The sequence below is a fragment of the Pan troglodytes genome, chromosome 15 (genome assembly GCF_028858775.2).
Source record: "Pan troglodytes isolate AG18354 chromosome 15, NHGRI_mPanTro3-v2.0_pri, whole genome shotgun sequence".
NCBI lineage: Eukaryota > Metazoa > Chordata > Mammalia > Primates > Hominidae > Pan > Pan troglodytes.
In genome coordinates, this window is record NC_072413.2 from 71,980,936 (window position 1) to 72,001,206 (window position 20,271).

The 20,271-nt window shown below is 41.8% G+C and overlaps 1 protein-coding gene across 27 annotated transcripts in view; it reads left to right on the forward strand.

Annotated features, from left to right (window-relative positions):
* BBOF1 (basal body orientation factor 1) overlaps positions 1 to 20,271 on the forward strand; it is a 63,520-nt gene that overhangs the window by 2,454 nt on the left and 40,795 nt on the right. For 11 of the 27 annotated variants that reach the window (XR_002939312.3, XR_010151211.1, XR_010151213.1 and 8 more), the window contains 4 exons: positions 1,152 to 1,380; positions 7,422 to 7,487; positions 12,267 to 12,410; positions 18,802 to 18,882. Coding sequence is in view for 22 of the 27 variants with exons in the window: in XM_529625.8 (XP_529625.3) it covers positions 1,152 to 1,380; positions 7,422 to 7,487; positions 12,267 to 12,410; positions 18,802 to 18,882 (520 nt within the window). In the remaining 5 variants the exon portion in view is untranslated. Of the gene's footprint in view, positions 1 to 1,151; positions 1,385 to 3,449; positions 3,540 to 7,421; positions 7,488 to 8,476; positions 8,599 to 12,266; positions 12,411 to 18,801; positions 18,883 to 20,271 lie in introns of those variants that run through there. The other 16 variants (XR_008539265.2, XM_054666682.2, XM_009428121.5 and 13 more) reach the window with 10 other exon arrangements.

The window sequence follows — 20,271 nt, forward strand, 5'->3', positions numbered from 1 at the left end:
GCCTGGTGGCGGGCTCCTGTAGTCCCAGCTACTCGGGAGGCTGAGGCAGGAGAATGGCATGAACCCGGGAGGCGGAGCTTGCAGTGAGCCGAGATCGTGCCACTGCTCTTCAGCCTGGGTGAAAGAGTGAGACTCCGTCCCTCCCCCAGAAAAAAAAAAAAACACACTCAAAAGTGGAGGGTAAAATGGGTGGGAGATCACAGTTATACTACCAATGGGTATCATCATGCAGAAACTGAACAGAGATAATGGGTTTGCAGTGGAAAGAACCAAAGTCCAGCACTGAGTGAGTAGGAATAGAAAAGATAGTTTAACTACAGGAGAATCAGGCTAGGGCACTGGTTCACACCTGTAATTTCAGCACGTTGAGAGGCCAAGGTGGGAGGATACTTGAGCCCAGAAGTTGGAGACCAGCATAGGCAACATAGTGGGACCCCATCTCTATTAAAAAAAAATAAATATGGGAGAATCAAATAAGTAAATGAAAAGGTATAAAAACTGCCCAAGCGCAGTGGCTCACACCTGTAATCTCAGCACTTTCAGAGGCTGAGGTAGGAGGATCACTTGAGCCCAGGAGTTCAAGACCAGCCTGGGCAAGATGGCAAAAACTCATTTCTACAAAAAGTACAAAAATTAGCTGGGCATAGTTGCATGAACCTGTAGTCCCAGCCACTTGGGAGGCTGAGGTGGGTGGATGGCTTGAGCCCAAGAGGCAGAGGTTCTGGGGAGCCGAGATCGTGCTACTGCACTCCAGCCCGGTGACACAGCCAGGCCCTGTCTCAAAAAGAAAAAAAAAAAGATATGAAAGCTTTCTGAAATGAGTTTGGCTTATCCTGTCTTTTCCCTTTGTTTTACCAGTCTTTTCGAGTTATGCTCCAGGGCTCCCCTCCTCCAGGAAGAGGCACTTACTTAATTATCTTATGTGAATACAAGTGAATGTGTATTTCTTTTTTTTTCTTTTTTCAAATGTGAATATGTATTTCTTATTAACTTATTCTTCCAACAATATTTGATCATGTGTGCCAGGCAATGCCAAGCAAAACAAATAAAAAAAGAGAAAAATTTAATAGTAATATAATAGAGTTATATACTATCTGCATATTAGAGTTGTATAAATAGTCATATACTGTCAATATCCTCTTCCCATGCAGGAAGTTAATAAAAACAGATGAATCTGTGGTGGACAGAGCCAAGGCCAATGCCTCCCTTTGGGAGGCCAGGTTGGAAGTCACAGAACTCTCTAGGATTAAGTATCGTGATACTTCACGGATACTGGCAAAAAGTAATGAGGACTTAAAGAAAAAGCAATGTAAAATGGAGAAAGACATAATGTCAGTATTAAGTTACCTGAAGAAGCAGGATCAGGAGAAAGATAATATGGTAGGTAGGTAGAAAGCCTCCTCGGCCTCATTAACTACCTCTATGGTGATGCTGATGTGGTTATGTATTTCAAAGATTTTTAATTCCTTGAAATCTTAACATATACTTAAGACATTTCATTTGACCTTAACTCTGTTTGAAGCAAGACACTTTTTCAGAATGGTTTTACTGTTATCGGCTCTCTTTTATTTTCAATCCTTGTTGCACGTTTTCTTGTCTGAAGCAAACAGAGATTGATGATCATAAGGGAACTTTATGATCTACTTTATTTTAAGGATAAGAGCATGGTATGTGATCTATATATTTTTTGATGCTGATTTTTAGTTTTAAAAATTTGTAAAGCAGTTCACTGATAATCCATGATAACTTTCTGAACCCAGCAAGTTGAATCTTTATTTTTATTTTTGGCCAGTTGAATCTTGTATCTTATTGTACCTTATTAAAGTGTTGAGAGTAAAGCTATCATTTTATATTTGGAAGAAAAAAGGAGGCCGGGTGTGGTGGCTCACGCCTGTAATCCCACCACTTTGGGAGGCTGAGGTGGGCAGATTGCCTGAGCCCAGGAGTTCGTGACCAGCCTGGGTAACACAGTGAAACCCCGTCTCTACTAAAATACAAAAAATTAACCAGGCATGGCTGCATGTGCCTATAGTCCCAGCTACTCGGGAGGCTGAGGCAGGAGAATTGCTTGAACCCGGGAGGCAGAGGTTGCAGCGAGCTGAGATCATACCACTACACTCCAGCCTGGCAGCCTGGGCGACAGAGCGAGAGACTCCATCTCAAAAAAAAAAGAAAAGAAAAGAAAAGAAAAAGGGAAGGGAACTAACATTTTGGAGCCACTACAATGTACTATACTGGGTGCTTTACCTCTCTTGATTCTTTTACTAACCTCCTATTTAATTATTTTTATGACCCCGTGTAGCTATAATATTGTTATTTCCATATTACAGATGAAGAAATTGGCTTTCAGAAAGGACAGGTAACTTGCCCAAAGTCACACCCCTAGTGGGTGTTAAAAGTGGAAATTCAGGCTGGGTGTGGTAGCTCATGCCTATAATCCCAACACTTTGGGAGGAAGAGGCTGGAGGATAACTTAGCTTAGGAGTTCAGGACCAGCCTGGGGAACAAAGCAAGACCCAGGCTCTACACAAAATAAAAAATAGCCAGGCGTGGCAGTGTGCACCTGTAGTCCCAGCTACTCGGGAGGCTAAGGCGGGAGGATCACTTAAGCCCAGGAAGTTGAAGCTGCAGTGAGCCATGGTCATGTCACGGCAGTCCAACCTGGACATCAGAGCAAAACTCTGTCTCATATTATTATTACTTTATTATTATTTTTGAGACAGGGTCTCTCTGTATCGCCTGGTCTAGAGTGCAGTGGTATGATCACGGCTCACCACAGGATCGACATCCGGGCTCAGATGATCCTCCTGCCTCAGTCTTCCAAGTAGCTGGGACTACAGGCACGCACCTCCATGCCTGGCTAATTTTTTGTATTTTTGGTAGAGACAGGGTTTCGCCATGTTGCCCAGGCTGGTCTTGAACTCCTGAGCTCAAGTGATCCACCCGCGTTGGCCTCCCAAAGTGCTGGGATTGCAAGCATGAGCCACCATGCCTGGCTGATTTTTTTGTAGTTTTTGTGGAGATGGGATTTCGCCATGTCGCCCAGGCTAGCCTCGAACTCCTGGGCTCAAGAAATCCTCCCAACTTAGCCTCCCAAAGTGCTGACATTACAGGCGTGAGCAATAGCACCTGGTCCAGAAATTTCTATCTTTATTTTATTTTATTTTTTGTATTTTTAGTAGGGACGGGGTTTTGGCATGTTGTTGGCCAGGCTGATCTGGAACTCCTGGCCTTGAGTGATCCGCCCACCTCACCCTCCCAAAGTGTTGGGATTACATGCATGAGCCACAAAACCTGGCCAATTTTTATTTTTAAAATTACTCTTTTAATAGTAGGTATTATTAAATTGCCCGCTATAAAGTATTGTTCTAAAGTAAGTTTTTTTAGTCAACCATAGAAATAATTTCCAAATGTGTTACTTAGATGCTTTGTTTTGTGGCTTGTAATAGCTCATTGTTATTGGTCTACATCAGTATCACTTGTACTTCCTGATTCTCATCCGCCTCCTTATATCAAAGGGCAGCATCTGGCAGTAACAGGTGGGTAATTTTTATAATCATGGATTGCCATTAAACCAAAAGAAACAACCTTGGGAGGAAGAAACAAAGTAGACTAAATATATCCTCATTAACTAGCTTTCCCATAGTTTTGTTACTCATTTTGCTATATACTAGAAAAATGTTATGTTGTTAAACTTTGTTTAAACTGTTTATAGTCATGTTAATTATAGAAATAATAGAAATGAAATGTGTTTTGAAAACTATTTTATTATGAACAAAATTAGGAGATTCCCCTTAAGAGAATTTAATGCTGTACTGAATTAATCACAGAATAATCTCATTGAATGTCACACCTGTTTTATGTGATTTAGGATTGTCCCAGTTTATTTTTTAGAATATCTAGATTTTTTCCTAAGGTGGTCTAAAACATTGTACATAGTATCTCACTTGTGTCAACAACCATGTCAACAAGTCTTTAGTTTAAAAAGCTACTCAGATTCCCTTCTAAAACAAACCAGCATTCCTTGGGGAAATGGTTGATTTCAGGACTGGAACAGGGAATATAAAACATGAGGCTGGGCTGTTCATGGTGGCCCATGCCTGTAATCCCAGCACTTTGGGAGGCTGAGTGGCAGGGTGGTGGGGGGGGTGCATCACATGAGGCCAGGAGTTTGAGACCATCCTGGCCAACAGAGTGAAACCCCATCTCTACTAGAAATACAAAGAATTAGCTAGGCATGGTGGTGCGTGTCTGCAGTCCCAGCTGCTTGGGAGGTTGAGGCACGAGAATTGCATGAACCCAGGCGGCAGAGGTTGCAGTGAGCCAAGATTGTGCCACTGCAGTCAAGCCTGGGCAACAGAGTGAGACTCTGTCTCAAAAAAAAAAAAAAAGAGACTGGGGGCGGTGGCTCATGCCTGTAATCCCAGCACTTTGGGAGTCCAAGGCGGGTGGATTACTGAGGTCAGCAGTTTGAGACCAGCCTGGCCAACATGACGAAATCCCATCTCTACTGAAAATACAAAAATTAGCCAGGTGTGGTGGTGGGCACCTGTAATTCCAGCTACTCAGGAGGCTGAGGCAGGAGAATCATTTGAACACAGGAGGCGGAGGTTGCAGTGAGCCAAGATCATGCCATTTTGCACTCCAGCCTGGGCAACAAGAGTGAAACTCCACCTCAAAAAAAAAAAAAAAAAAAAAAGAGTCTGGAATATGTTATTGTGCCAGAAAATAAAAAATTTTAAAGGACATGGCCTTGTTTGAAGGGGCTCCCATTGGCCAAATCTGGGACAATCAAAATATTAGGTTGGTGCATTAAAAGAATGGCAAAAACCACAATTGCTTTTGCACCAACCTAATAAATAATAGCAAAAATGGCTGGGTGCAGTGGCTCACACCTGTAATCCCAGAACTTTGGGAGGCCAAGGTGGGCAGATCACCTGAGGTCAGGAGTTCAAGACCAGACTGGCCAACATGGCGGAACCCTGTCTCTACTAAAAATACAAAAATTAGCTGGGTGTGGTAGTGCGCACCTGTAATCCCAGCTACTCAGGAAGCTGAGACGGGAGAATCGCTTGAACCCAGGAGGTGGAGGTTGCAGTGAGCTGAGATTGCGCCACTGCACTCCACCCTCAGGGACAGAGTGAGACTCCATCTCAAAGGGAAAAAAAAAAAAAGGCAAAAACTGCAGTTGCTTTTGCACTAACCTAATAAATAACAACAGTAATAGATTATAACCTATTGAATGAAATAAAAATCCACGAGTGTGTACTACTAATAAACACATACATGAATAAATAAGGGAGAAAGGAAGCCTTTTTTTTTTTTTTTTTTTTTTTTTTTTTTTTTTTTTTTTTTTTTGAGACAGAGTCTCGCTCTGTCACCCAGGCTGGAGTGCAGTAGTGCGATCTTGGCTCACTACAACCTCAAAGGATCACTGCAAAGGATTCTCCTGCCTCAGCATCCTGAGTAGCTGAGACTACAGGTGTGCCACCACCCCGCCTGGCTAATTTTTGTGTTTGTAGTAGAGACGGGGTTTCACTACGCTGGCCAGGTTGGTCTCGAACTCCTGACCTCAGGTGATCTACCCGCCTCAGCTTCCCAAAGTGTTGGGATTACAGCCATGAGCCACCTCGCCCAGCTTTTTTTTTTTTTTTTTTTTTTTTTTTGCAGAAGAATGCCAATTAATAAATTTCCAAGGAGTGATGGAGTTAGAAAAATCACCATTTGGCATCATAGTAATAACTGAATCAGTCAAGAATCATCAATGGATGCTAAAACCTACTGGGTGAAAGTTTGATGAGGAGGATAATTGCATAGTCTCAAAAGATCGTCCCACAAATTACTTAATAATCACAGAAGAAAAAATAATAACTTTTAGGTGGAGAAAGTGGGCAGACACAACCTTAACCAACTGGTTAAAATTAGCATCAATCACCTAATGATGTGATGTACTGAAAAGGATACATCATCACTTAGGTACTATATATAGCCTACCAAAAACATACAACCTGAATCTACTCATGAAGAAGCATCAGCTAAGCCCAACCCTGCCCAGTATTCTTTTTAAAAAGTCAATTTAAAAACAAAGATCGAGAAACTGTTCCAGATTAAAGGGGACTAAGACACATGACAGATAAATGCAACGCATGATCAAGGGTTGTATTGTAGACAAGAAAAATAAAAAATTGCAATAAAGGACATTATTGGGATAATTGTAGCAGAATTTAAATATAGAGTATATATTACATAGTAGTATATTAATGTTAGACTTCCTGATCTTTATAATTTTATAGTGCTTGTAAAAGGGAAGGCCCTTTTTCTTCAAAAATAGATACTGAAAGGCCAGGCACAGTGGCTCATGCCTGTAATCCCAGCACTTTGGGAGGCTGAGGCTGGTGGATCACCTGAGGTCAGAAGTTCGAGACCAGCCTGGCCAACATGGTGAAACCCTGTCTCTACAAAAAATACAAAAAATTAGCCAAGCGTGGTGGCGCATGCCTATAGTCCCAGGTACTTGGGAGGCAGAGGCAGGAGAATTGCTTTAGCCCAGGAGGCATAGGTTGCTGTGAGCCAAGATTGCACCACTGCAGTCCAGCCTGGGCGACAGAGTGAGACTCTGTCTCAAAAAAAAAGAAAGAAAAAGAAATAAGGAAATAGATACTGAAGTCTTCTGGGGTAAAAGGTCATCTTGAAATTGACATTACCCTTTACCACTAAAGAAACACACACACACACACACACACACACACACACACAAATGGAAAGCAAATGCGGCAAAATTAATGTATATGGGTGAATAGTATGGGAATTTTTTGTACTCTTCTTGAAACTCGTCTTGGCTAGGCGCTATGGCTCACACCTATAATCCCAGCACTTAGGCCAAGGCAGGGGGATCACTTGAGCCCATGACTTTGAGACCAGCCTGAGCAACATGGCAAGACTCCATCTCTATTTTTTTTTTTTTTTTTTAGACAGAGTCTTGCTCTGTCACCTGGGCTGGAGTGCAATGACGCCATCTCGGCTCACTGCAACCTCTGCCTCCCAGGTTCAAGAGATTCTCCTGCCTCAGCCTCCTGAGTAGCTGGGATTACAGGCATGTGCCACCACGCCTGGCTAATTTCATAGTTTTAGTAGAGAAGGGGTTTCTCCATGTTGGTCAGGCTGGTATTAATGTTGCTTTTATTTTTAACCACACACACACACAAAAAAGTTGACCAGGTACTTCTGATGATAGCCAGGTTTTAGAAACTGGCAATAGCAGGTTGAAGGTATGGGAAATTTCCTGTCCCCTCTTCTCTTTCCACCTCACTCACCTCTTTTGCCATATTGGTTTTAGTATTGTGTGAAACTAGTCTACTTAATAAAGGTAGACATAGAGCAGTTTCTTTATCTTCATGACCCTGTATTTTGATTTTCAACAGATTGAAAAACTGAAACAGCAATTAAATGAAACAAAGGAAAAAGCCCAAGAGGAGAAGGATAAATTGGTGAGTTATCTATGTGTACTAATACTCCACTTACTGGATGGTCAGGTTTCTGGCAAGCTCAGGTATTTAAGACCCAATGACAGTGAGTGAGTAAGTTCTCTGGGCAGGCTAATGACCTTAAAGCTTGATTGTATAGAAATTCAAAAAACCAGGCTGGGTATGATGGCTCATGCCTGTAATCCCAACACTTTGGGATGCTGAGGCGGCGGATCACCTGAGGTCAGGAGTTCGAGATCAGCCTGGCCAACATGGTGAAACCTTGTCACTACTAAAAATTTAAAAATTAGCCAGGCGTGGTGGTGCACGCTTATAATCCCAGCTACTCGGGAGGCTGAGACAGGAGAATTGCTTGAACCTGGGAGGCAGAGGTTGCAGTGAGCCAGGATCGCACCATTGCACTCCAGCCTGGGTGACAAGAGTGAAACTTCATCTCAAAAAAAAAAAAAAAAAGTTTAAAAACAACATATTATAAAAATAAGTTATTGTAAAAAACCATATAATATTAAGATTGCTTCCTGATACTGAATTTGTTATTGTTTCTAATGCTTTTCAGTGGATGGATCTAGGAGATACAAGTTTTTAAAATATTAAAATAGATCATGACTCTATACTAATACTTTCAGTTTACATGCAGGAATATAGAATTTTTACTTAACTTTATCTGTATCTCCTTTATCCCTTGCCAAAAGTCCTTATTCTTACTGATACCAATATAATTACCTAGTTGTGTAAACCCCAATATATCAATCTCAGAATGCTAATATTACCACCAAAAATAAATTCCTGAAAACAGTTTAAGATTTTGGGGGGCATTTTTCTCCCTTAGGATATATACCAGTAAGGATCTATGATAAAATTGCAAGGCTTAAGAACCATTTGAAATTCTTTTCTATGAGGTTATGCCACCAACTCAACAACACATTTTGCTTTTGATTTTTAGAGGTTGCTTTTTATTTTTTCATTCTACTGTATTTATTTAATTTTTTTAGATATGGGAGTTTTGCTGTATTGCCCAGGCTGGTCTTCAACTTCTGACCTCAAGCAGTTCTCCTTGCCTCAGCCTCCCGAGTAGCTAAGACTACAGGCATACACCACCACACCTGACTTAGAGGTTGCTTTTTATTTATTTATTTTTATTTTTTAATTTAATTTTTTTTAGAGGTTGCTTTTTAAAAAATTAGTTTTGCCTATAAAATTATGTAAAATATTTACATGGTTCTAAAGTCTGTAAAACAAGTTGCACGTCGAGAAATCCAACTTTTTTTTTTAGATGGAGTCTCGCTCTGTCGCCCAGGCTGGAGTGCAGTGGCGCAATCTCTGCTCACTGCAAGCTCCACCTATCGGGTTCACACCGTTCTCCTGCCTCAGTCTCTCGAGTAGCTGGGACTACAGGCACCTACCATCATGCCCGGCTAATTTTTTGTATTTTTAGTAGAGACGGGATTTCACTGTGTTAGCCAGGATGGTCTCTCGATCTCCTGACCTCATGATCCGCCCGCCTTGGCCTCCCAAAGTGCTGAGAAATCCAACTCCTATCCATGTCTTTTCCACACTGTCTTCTCCCTCTCCCTGTAGAAAACCATTTTATTTATTTTGTGTTTTATCCTCTCTTTAAAAAAAAAGGTTGCTTAAAAAATTGTTTCCTTATCAGAAAAGCTAAAAAAAAGTCATAAACATATATATATATATAGAGAGAGAGATTATATATAAGGAGATTTTATATATATAGGTTATATATAAAATCTTTCTTAGATAAAAGGTAGCATGCAATATACATAAACCTGCACCTGCTTTTTTTATTTAACAGTATGCCTTGGTGATCACTCCATAGCAGTATGTAGAGACATTCCCTTTTTCTCTTCTTTTTTTTTTTTTTTTTTTTTTGAGACAGGGTCTCCCTCTGTTGCCCAAGCTGGAGTGCAGTGGCACAATCATGGCTCACTGTAACCTCAAACTATTGGGTTCAAGGGATCCTCCCACCCAGCCTCCGGAGTAGCTGGAACTGTAGGCTAGTACCACTACACCTGGCAAATTTTTGTATTTTTTGTAGAGATGGGGTCTCCCTGTGTTACCCAGGCTGATCTTGAACTCCTGGCCTTAAGCGATCCTTCCAGCTTGGCCTCCCAAAGTGTTGGAATTATAGGTGTAGGCCACCACGCCTGGCATCATTCCCTTTTATAGCTGTGTGATGATTATTGTGTGGATATATCATAGTTTATTCAAATGGTCCCTGTCTTAGTTCAGGCTATTATGACAGAATACCATAGACTGAGGTGCTCAAACAACAAACATGTATTTCTCATCATTCTGGAGGCTAGAAGGTCAGGGTGCTAGCATGGTTGAGTTCTTGGTGGAGGCCGTTCTTCTGGTTCACAGATGGCCACTTCCTGCTGGATCCTTACTTTTGGCAGAGAGAGAAAGCTCTGGTTTTTCCATCTCTTTCTTCACCAATCCCATCATGGAGGCTCCACCCTCATGATCTCATCTAAACCTAACTACCTCCCGAAGGTCACTCCTCCAAATACCATCACACTGGGGATTAGGGCTTCAACATAGGATTTTTTGGGTTCACACATACAGCTCGTAGCAGTCCCTTTTTGATGGATAGTTGGGTTGTTTCCAGTCTTTTTCTATTACAATGAATGTGCCAGTAAAGAGCTTCATGTATGTATCTTTTCACATTTTGGCCATTATGTCATTGGGATAGATTCCTGTAAGTGGTATTGCTAGACCAAAGAAAAATATATAATTTTTCTAGGTATTGCCAAATATCCATTTATAGATATTGTGCTGTTCTGTAATACCACTAGCCATGCATGAGATTGCCTGTTTCCTCACAGCTTTACCAACAGAGTCTATTCTCAAAGTTGATTTTTTTTTTTTTTTTTTTTTTTTTGAGACAGAGTCTTGCTCTTGTCTCCCAGGCTGGAGTGCAGTGGCACGATCTCGGCTGACTGCAACTTCCGCCTCCCGGGTTCAAGTGATTCTCCTGCCTCAGCCTCCCAAGTAGCTGGGATTACAGGCACCTGCCACCACACCTGGCTAACTTTTGTATTTTTAGTAGAGACAGGGTTTCACCATGTTGGCCAGGCTGGTCTTGAACTCCTGACCTCAAGTGATCCACCTGCCTTGGCCTCCCAAAGTGCTGGGATTACATGTGTGAGCTACTGTGCCTGGCCTCAAACTTGATTTTTGCAATGTGATAGGTGAGAAATGGGTATTTTTCAATTTACGCTTCTCTCTTTTTTTTTTTTTTTCTTTTTTTGAGGTGGAGTCTTGCTCTGTCACCCAGGCTGGAGTGCAATGGCGTGATCTCAGCTCACTGCAACCTCCACCTCCCAGGTTCAATTGATTCTCCTGCCTCAGCCTCCTGAGTAGCTGGGATTACAGGTGCGTGCCACCATGCCTGGCTAATTTTTGTATTTTTAGTAGAAGTGGGGTTTCACAGTGTTGGCCAGGCTGGTCTTGAACTCCTGACCTCGTGATCCACCTGCCTCGGCCTCCCAAAGTGCTGGGATTAACAGGTGTGAGCCACCACCTCTGGCCCAATTTACATTTCTCTTATTAGGAGCTAGATTGGACTTTTTTTTCACATTTGAAGGCCATTTGCATTTCTTTTAGTACCTTTTGTTCATTTGTTGTTATTGGCCTTTCCTTCTTCCCCCCTTCCTTTTCTCTGTCCTCTTGCTTTCACTTCCCTCTCCTCCTCCTCTTTCTCCTTCTCTTCCTCTCAGTCTTTTATGTCTCCTTCCCTTTTTCTCCCTCCTCTTCCTTCCTCATCCTCCTTCTTTCTCCTACCTTCCTCTTTATTAGGGATATTTACCACACTCCCTTTGACTCCTAGCCAATTAATTTTAACTAGTTTCGGGTATTATTTATGTCAGAGATAAAAGGTGTGTTTAGTCTTCTCATATCCCTTTTTAGTAAACATCTGCATTTTTTCCTTTCTATATAGAAACTTTTCCAAAATTTTTTCTTATTCAATGCAGATGGTATCTTTTTACAGAAATGAAAACTTTATGCAAAAATAAAAGGGGGACCGAGCGCGGTGGCTCATGCCTGTAATCCCAGTACTTTGGGAGGCCAAAGCGGGCAGATCACCTGAGGTCAGGAGTTCAAGACCAGCCTGGCCAACATCGTGAAACCCCATCTCTACTAAAAAATACAAAAATTAGCTGGGCGTGGTGGCAGGCATCTGTAATCCCAGTTACTCGGGAGGCTGAGGCAGGGAGAATTGCTTGAACCTGGGAGGCAGAGGTTGCAGTGAGCTGAGATCACGCCACTACACTCCAGCCTGAGCAACAGAGTGAGACTCCATCTCAAAAAAATAATAATAATAAAATAAAGGCCAGGTGCGGTGGCTTACACCTGTAATCCCAGCACTTTGGGAGGCCGAGGTGAGTGGATCACGAGGTCAGGAGATCGAGACCATCCTGGCTAATATGGTGAAACACCGTCTCTACTAAAAATATAAAAAAATTAGCCAGGCATGGTGGGGGGCACCTGTAGTCCCAGGCTGAGGCAAGAGAATGGCATGAACCCGGGAGGTGGAGCTTGCCGTGAGCCAAGATCGCGCCACCGCACTCCAGCCTGGGCGACAGAGCAAGACTCCATCTCAAAATAAATAAAATAAATAAATAAATAAATAAATAAAAATAGAAAAAAGGGGGGATATTTCTTCAAAGAAGATATGCAAATGGCGTAAGGCTTCAAATGAAACATGACTGTGTGGGACTTCTGTTCTTTTTCCTAACTCGTTTACCTCTTTTTTGAATACAGGAACAAAAGTATACCAGGCAAATTAATGAACTAGAGGGACAGTTCCATCAAAAAGCCAAAGAAATTGGCATGATTCACACAGAGCTGAAAGCAGTAAGACAATTCCAGAAGAGAAAAATCCAAGTGGAGAGAGAGTTAGATGATGTAAGTTTCATTCCTTTTTTACAAAAAGGAAATTAGAATTAACTATTTAATGCCTACAGAAGCCTTCACAAACATTTACTCCTGTGAGACGGCAAAGAACTCTCTTTGACATTTTAGAAATTATTTGAGAGAAAAAGGAGAAGACAGACTGGATGCCAAAGGTCTTGACTTTAGACTTCTCTTTTTCTAAGCATTGATTTCCTTGGGAACTCACCAAATCTCAGACAACACATCCTCCTATGTTTATCAGCAGGTAACCCTTTGGATTGACTTCAGTAAGAAACAAACTACAAGTTCTTAGAAAACCTCAGGGAAAAAGTAGCAGACTTCTAAAGAAAAATGTTTAGGCTGATGAATGATAGTTTTAGAGAAATTTAGAAGGCTCTATGGTAGGGGTCAGTAGGGTGAGAAACACTGAGTACTTTCAGAAAATTTATGTTACCTTGCTGTACTCTTTCTCTTACTTTCCTCGGCTTAGAATATAGTTTTATTACATTACTGATAATTCAATAAGTGGCACAGGGGAGTGCCAGGAACAAGTAGCTGAAATCAGCTTTGTGACTATAGGCAAGTTACTTAACTCTTCCATACCTTGGTTTTCTTATCTGTAAAATGGGATAGTAAGAGTTAGTATCTCAGCCAGGCATGGTGGCTTATGCCTGTAATCCCAGCATTTTGGAGGCCAAGGCAGGATAATCTCTTGAGGCCAGGAGTTCAAGACTAGCCTAGGCAACATAGTGAAATCCCAACTCTACAAAAAAATGTTTTAAATTAGCCAGGCACAGTGGCTCGTGCCTATAGTCCCAGCAACTTGGGAGGCTGAGGTGGGAGGATCACTTGAGCCCAAGAGATTGAGGCTGCAGTATGCTGTGATTGCACGACTGCACTCCAGCCTGGGTGACAGTGAGACCATGTCTCAAAAAAAAAAGTAAAATAAAACAAGAGTTACTATTTCATAGAATTGTTATAGGATTAAATGAGTTAATATTTGTAAAGTGCATAAAATAGCACGTCACATGGTAAAAATTATATAAACAGTGATGTGCAGCTCTCTGTAAAAAAAAAATGGTCCTTATTTGTAGCATTTGCTGATTCTGGGGGAAATACTTTAGTATAGCACAGGCTTCAGTCATCTATCTTAAGGCTTGATTGGAGCTTGAGGATCTGTTTCCAAGGAGGCACACTCAAGTGGCTGTTAAGTTGGTGCTGGTGATTAGTGGGAGACCTCTCCTCATATGGGCCCTTTTTTTTTTTTTTTTTTTTGAGACAGAGTCTTACTCCGTCACCCAGGCTGGAGTGCAGTGGCACGATCTCAGCTCACTGCAACCTCTGCCTCCTGGGTTCAAGCGATTCTCGCTGCCTCAGCCTCCCGAGTAGCTGGGATTACAGGCGTGCACCACCACCCCCAGCTAATTTTTTTTTTTTTTTTTTTTTTTAGTAGAGTCAGGGTTTTACCATGTTGGTCAGGCTGGTCTGGAACTCCTGACCTCGAGTGATCTGGCCACCTCGGCCTCCCAAAGTGCTTGGGTTATAGGCGTGAGCCACCATGCTCAGCCCATATGGGCCCTTTTATAAGCTGCTTGAGTGTTCTTATAACTTGGTGGATGACTTCACCCAGAGTGAGTAATCTGAGCGGGATGTAGACAGAAGCTATCTTTTTCATGACCTAGCCTTCAAAGTCACACAGCATTACTTCCACCATATTTTATTATTAATAGTTAAAAGTGAATCCTTAAGTCTGGCCCACATTCCTAGCAGTGGGGAATTAGATTCCATCATTTGAAGAGAAGAGTGTCAAAGAACTTATAGACACATTTTAAAACTACCATACTGCTGCAGTCCAGTGTATACACAGCTACAGGAATACTTTTAAAATATCACAGTTCTTTTTTTTTTTTGAGATGGAGTGTTGATCTATCGCCCACGCTAGAGTGCAGTGGCGCGATCTCTGCTCACTGCAACCTCCACCTCCTGGGTTCAAGCGATTTTGGTGCCTCAGCCTCCCAAGTAGCAGGGACTATAGGCGCACACCACTGTGCTAGGCTAATTTTTTGTATTTTTAGTAGAGACAAAGTTTCGCCACATTAGCCAGGCTGGTCAAGAACTCCTGGCCTCAGGTGCTCTGCCCACCTCGGCCTCCCAAAGTGCTGGGATTGTGGGCATGAGCCACTGCACCTGGCCTGAAATATCACAGTTCTGATCACGTCCTTCAAGAGTTGTCTTTAGGTGAGGCACAGTGGCTCACACCTGTAATCCTAGCACTTTGGGAGTCCAAGGCAGGTGGATCACCTGAGGTCAGGAGTTTGAGACCATCCTGTCCAACATGGCAAAACCCTGTCTCTACTAAAAAATCCAAAAATTAGTCGGGCATGGTGGCATGTGCCTGTAGTCCCAGCTACTCCAGAGGCTGAGGCAGGAGGATCTCTTGAACCTGGGAGGCGGAGGTAACAGTGAGCCAAGATCATGCCACTGTACTCCAGCCTGGGTGACAGAGCGAGACTCTGTCTCAAAAAAAAAAAAAAAAAAAAAAAAAAAAAAAAGCTGTCTTTAGTGTTCCTCCACTGTAAACAGAATATTGTCCACACACCTTAATGTGAAAGTCAAGACCCTGTACCTATCTGGGAACATTATTATCTCCTTTTACTACATCACCCATCCACCTCCATACTTCCTTTAATTCACCCAAAATGAGTATTCATTAATCCCTGAAATCTTGTCTCTTTGTTTCATTGTTCACACTGTCTTTTATCTAAAATATATTCCTGGTAGATCTTGGCCCATTAAAATATTTTCTTTTTTTTTTTTTTGAGACAGAGTTTTGCTCTGTTGCCCAGGCTGGAGTGCAGTGGTATGATCTTGGCTCACTGCAACCTCTGCCTCCCAGGTTCAAGCGATTCTCCTGCCTCAGCCTCCTGAGTAGCTGGGACTATAGGCACGTGCCACCATGCCCGGCTAATTTTTTGTATTTTTTAGTAGAGACAGGGTTTCACCATGCTGGCCAGGATAGTCTCAATCTCCTGACCTTGTGATCTGCCCACCTCGGCCTCCCAAAGTGCTGGGATTACAGGTGTGAACCACCACGCCTGGCCTCTTTTTTTTTTCTTTTTTCTTTTCTTGAGACAGAGTCTCGCTCTTTTACCCAGGCTGGAGTGCATTGGTGTAGTCATGGCTCACTGCAGCCTCTACTTCCCTGGGCTCAAGTGATCCTCTTATTTCAGGCTCCTGAGTAGCTAGGACTACAGGCACGCACCATCACACCTGGCTAATTTTTTTTTTTTTTTTTTTTTTTGAGATGGGGTTTCACTGTTGCCCAGGCTGGTCTCGAACTCCTGGGCTCAAGCAGTCTGCCTGCCTGGGCCTCCCAAAGTGCTAGGCTTACAGGCATGAGCCACCATGCCCAGCCACCTGTCTTTCAAAGGCTCAGCTCAAATTCGTGTTCTCCATGAGGTCTTCTCCTAGAGTCCTGTTTAAAAGTAATAATTTTCGGCCAGGCATGGTGGCTCACGCCTGTAATACCAGCACTTTGGGAGGCCGAGGCAGGCGGATGACCTGAGGTCGGGAGTTCAAGACCAGCCTGACCAACATGGAGAAACCCTGTCTCTACTAAAAATACAAAATTACCTGGGCCTGGTGTGGCACATGCCTGTAATCCCAGCTACTCGGGAGGCTGAGGCAGGAGAATCGCTTGAACCTGGGAGGCGGAGGTTGCAGTGAGCTGAGATCGTGCCATTGCACTCTGGCCTGGGCAACAAGAGCGAAACTCTGTTTCAAAAAAAAAAACAGGAATAATTTTCTTTTCTGTATGTTCCCATAGCATTTTCTATCTTTTTTATACCACTTAGCCCCATTCTGTCTTTTTTATCTTGTCTTTTTATGTACCTAAAGATATTGTCTTGATATTATATTTATGTATCATTTATCTTATCTCCCCTAATAGATTGCACTCACTTGAGGTGTGAACAGTGTTGTCCTTTGTATTCATTGAAATACAAGATACATAGTAATGTTGAATTAATCTTTGCTAAATGCTGAGCGGGTCTTTTGTTAAAAACATAAGGAATGTCAACTTTTCTGGAAGGAATACAAGTTATGTTTTATATGAAAATGCTGTAGATTGAATCAACATAATTAACTTTTCATGAACTCTTAAAATAGCCTATATACAGATATACATTCTGAATTCAAATGAATTAAGAACTAGTTGTACATATTCAAGTAGCCCATGTTGTAATTTTTTTAAAGAACAGTGTTTCCACCTAGTGGAGAAATAGATTTCAGACCTTTCAAAGTGTGCCTTTGAGGAAGACTTAAAATTCAAAAGATATTGGCTTATGGGAACGAATAAGGTGGTTCTGTGGAATCCCAAATGTGGCAGAATTGTGGCAGGTGTGAGGGTCCATGAATTTTAAATTAGGAGGTATACATTAGGAAAGAAAATCAATTATACTGTGTATGTAGAATTCATTATACAAATTGCAAAGAAAACTAAATTGAGATTCTCAAAAGGTATTCAAAGTGTATGTTTTAAAGAAAAAAATTATTTCTGGCTGGGCACAGTGGCTCATGCCTGTAATAACAGCACTTTGAGAGGCTAAGGTGGGTAGAATACTTGAGCCCAGGAGTTCAAGACCAGCCTAGGCAACGTGGCAGAACACCATCTCTACAAAAAAATCACTTCACTCCAGCCTGGGAAACAGAGCCAGATCCTGTCTCCAAAAAAAGAAAAAAAGAAGAAAGAAATGAAAAAGAAAAAAATGTTTTCCATATACCCGATTAACCGAAGAAGCATATATTGCATATATTGTTAGATTGCAGTTATTATTTTTTAAATAGTTTTAGTCTTCTTTTGACAAAATGATAATACTCATTACAGCAAATTTAGCTTGGCTGATAAAATTAGAAAATAAAAATGATCCATCCCTTACAATTACACTATGTAACGATTGTATAGTTTCTTTTTTCCTTTGCTGTAGAAACTTCTAAAAATAGCTATATGTTATTTTTACAAAAGTGAAGTCATGATATAAATTGTTAACCTGATTTTTCACTTTATATATTGTGAACATTTTTCAATGCCATTAAATATTTTCTATAACGTTTTTTCAATAGATGCATGGAATTCCATTGGGTAGATATATCTTAATTTATTAATTGGTTGCTTGCTGTTGGACATTTGGACTTTTTCCTAATTTTTCACTATTATAAACTGTGGGGATCATCTAAGGAATGAAATCTTTTTCTATATCTTTAGTTTTGTTTTTGTTTTTTTGAGACGGAGTTTCACTTTTGTTGCCCAGGTTGGAGTGCAATGATGCAATCTCGGCTTACTGCAACTTCTGCCTCCTGGGTTCAAGCGATTCTCCTGCCTCAGCGTCCCAAGTAGCTGGGATTACAGGCATGTGGCATCATGCCCGGCTAATTTTTTTTTTTTTTTTTGTATTTAGTAGAGACGGGGGTTTCACCATGTTGGTCAGGCTGGTCTGGAACTCCTGGACCTCAGGTCATCCACCCGCCTCGGCCTCCCAAAGTACTGGGATTACAGGCATGAGCCACTGTACCCAACCTCTATCTTTAGTTTTTAGGATAACTTCTTAGTAGAATTTATGGGTTAATGAACATGAACTTTTAAAGGTTTGTGGTGTGTGCTGCCTACTTACCTTTTGAAAGCTTTATTAATTTATAGATTTTTGAGGGAGTCTAATGGTAGATGAAAAATCCATCTCCACATACAATGGGATAGTAGGATAGTACATATTTCTATAAACTTGTATGTTGATACTAATTTTTAAAGTCTTGTTAATGTTGTCTCTCTCTCTTCCAAAACATATATATATATATTTTTTGAGACTAGTCTCGCTCTGTTGCCCAGGCTGGAGCAATGTGGGCTCACTGCAGTCTCTCCCTCTTGGGCCCAAGTGATCCTCCCACCTCAGCCTTAGTTCTGGAGTAGCTGGAACTACAGGTGTGCACCACCACACTCAGCTAATTTTTGTATTTTTTGTAGAGACAGGGTTTGGCCATGTTGCCCAGGCTGGTCTCAGACTTCTTCAAGCGATCTGCCCACCTTAGCCTCCCAAAGTGCTGGGATTACAGGTGTGAGCCACCGTGCTCAGCCTCTTAATATTTTTGAAAAATCATTGACTGCAGTTATCTGAAACTGCAAAAAGTGAAACTGCACATAAGGAGGACTACTGTACTAATGTTATCAATCTGTAGAAGATTGAGGGAAATTTGGTACTCGGAGGCAGGAACACAGATTTTTTCTGTGTGTTCAGGATTAAGAGGTAACGTATAACAGAAAGCGTTTCCTTATTGATAATTTTCTGAGAATGTGCTCAATGACCCCCATTTTCTATTGATCATTTTTGTTTGTTTGTTATTTTAATTTTAGCTGAAAGAGAATTTAAGAAACACAGAGCGGATACATCAGGAGACTCTTAGAAGACTGGAAAGCAGATTTTTTGAAGAAAAGGTACAGATTGTTAGGGTTAATTTAAAATGTTTTGTTTACTAGAACATAAGTGTATTTATATGCATTCTGAAACATCAGCCTTCCATTTGGTATCTTAATAGAAGATTAGAAGATTGTTATCAAATTATAGCACAATACAATGAGGGAAAATAAAACCTTCTAGAAATCTCAATATCTAGTCCTTGTTTTCTCTCTCATTCAGAGATTCTTGTCCTCTTCTGAAGGCTTTGGGACATGTCTCCCTCAGCTTGATACTCCCCTGGTGAGACTAAAGCTATGTGTACTCCCATTATATAGGGAAGATGGGAGTGGAGAAATCACTCTCGTATGTGTGCAAAGATGTTTCCTTAGTCAAGCCGAGCTAAAGATGTTAATAAAAAATGTTGCTTAGGCTGGGCACGGTGGCTCACGCCTGTAATCCCAGCACTTTGGGAGGCCGAGGCAGGTGGATCGTCTCAGGTCAGGAGTTCGAGACCAGCCTGACCCTATCTCTACAAAAATACAAAAATTAGCCGGGCATGGTGGCACATGCCTGTAGTCCCAGCTACTCAGGAGGCTGAGGCAGAAGAATTGCTTGAACTCAGGAGGCAGAGGTTGCAGTGAGGCGATATTGCACCACTGCACTCCATCCTGGGTGGTAGAGCAAGACTCCTTCTCAAATAAAAAAAAGTTCCTTAGCACAACACAGCTTCCAACTCCAACTTAATTTCTGTGTTTCTGAAGTTAACTCTCCGAATTGTGGGAAGTACATTGGAACACTTCTACAGAATTCTTTCAGAGGCCTCATGGTTGTTCTTTATTTTAATCCTTTCTTTAACTTTTTATTCTTAGGGAATAATTAAATATATTCTTTCAGAAATTGGTAGGAATGTAGGCACTTGAGGGTGGGGCAAATGAGGTTTTGTTTGATTGCTTGTTTGTTTATTTGAGACAGGGTCTTGCTCTGTCGCCCAGGCTGGAGTGCAGTGGTTCAGTCACAGCTCACTGCAGCCTTGACCTCCACCTCCTGGATTCAAGCAATCCTCCTACCTCAGCCTCCTAAGTAGTTGGGGCTACAGGCATGTATCATCACACCTAGCTAATTTTTATTTTTTGTAGAAATGGGGTCTTGCTGGGCCTGGTGTGGTGGCTCACTCCTGTAATCCCAGCACTTTGGTAGGCCAAGGTGGGCGGATCACTTGAGGCCAGAAGTTTGAGACCAGCCTGGCCAACATGGTGAAACCCCATCTCTACTAAAAATACAAAAATTAGCCAGGCATGGTGGTGTGCACCTGTAATCCCAGCTACTCAGGAGGCTGAGACGGGAGAATTGCTTGAACCCAGGAGGCAGTGGTTGCAGTGAGCCAAGACTGCTCCACTGCCCTCCATCCTGGGTGATAAAGTGAGACT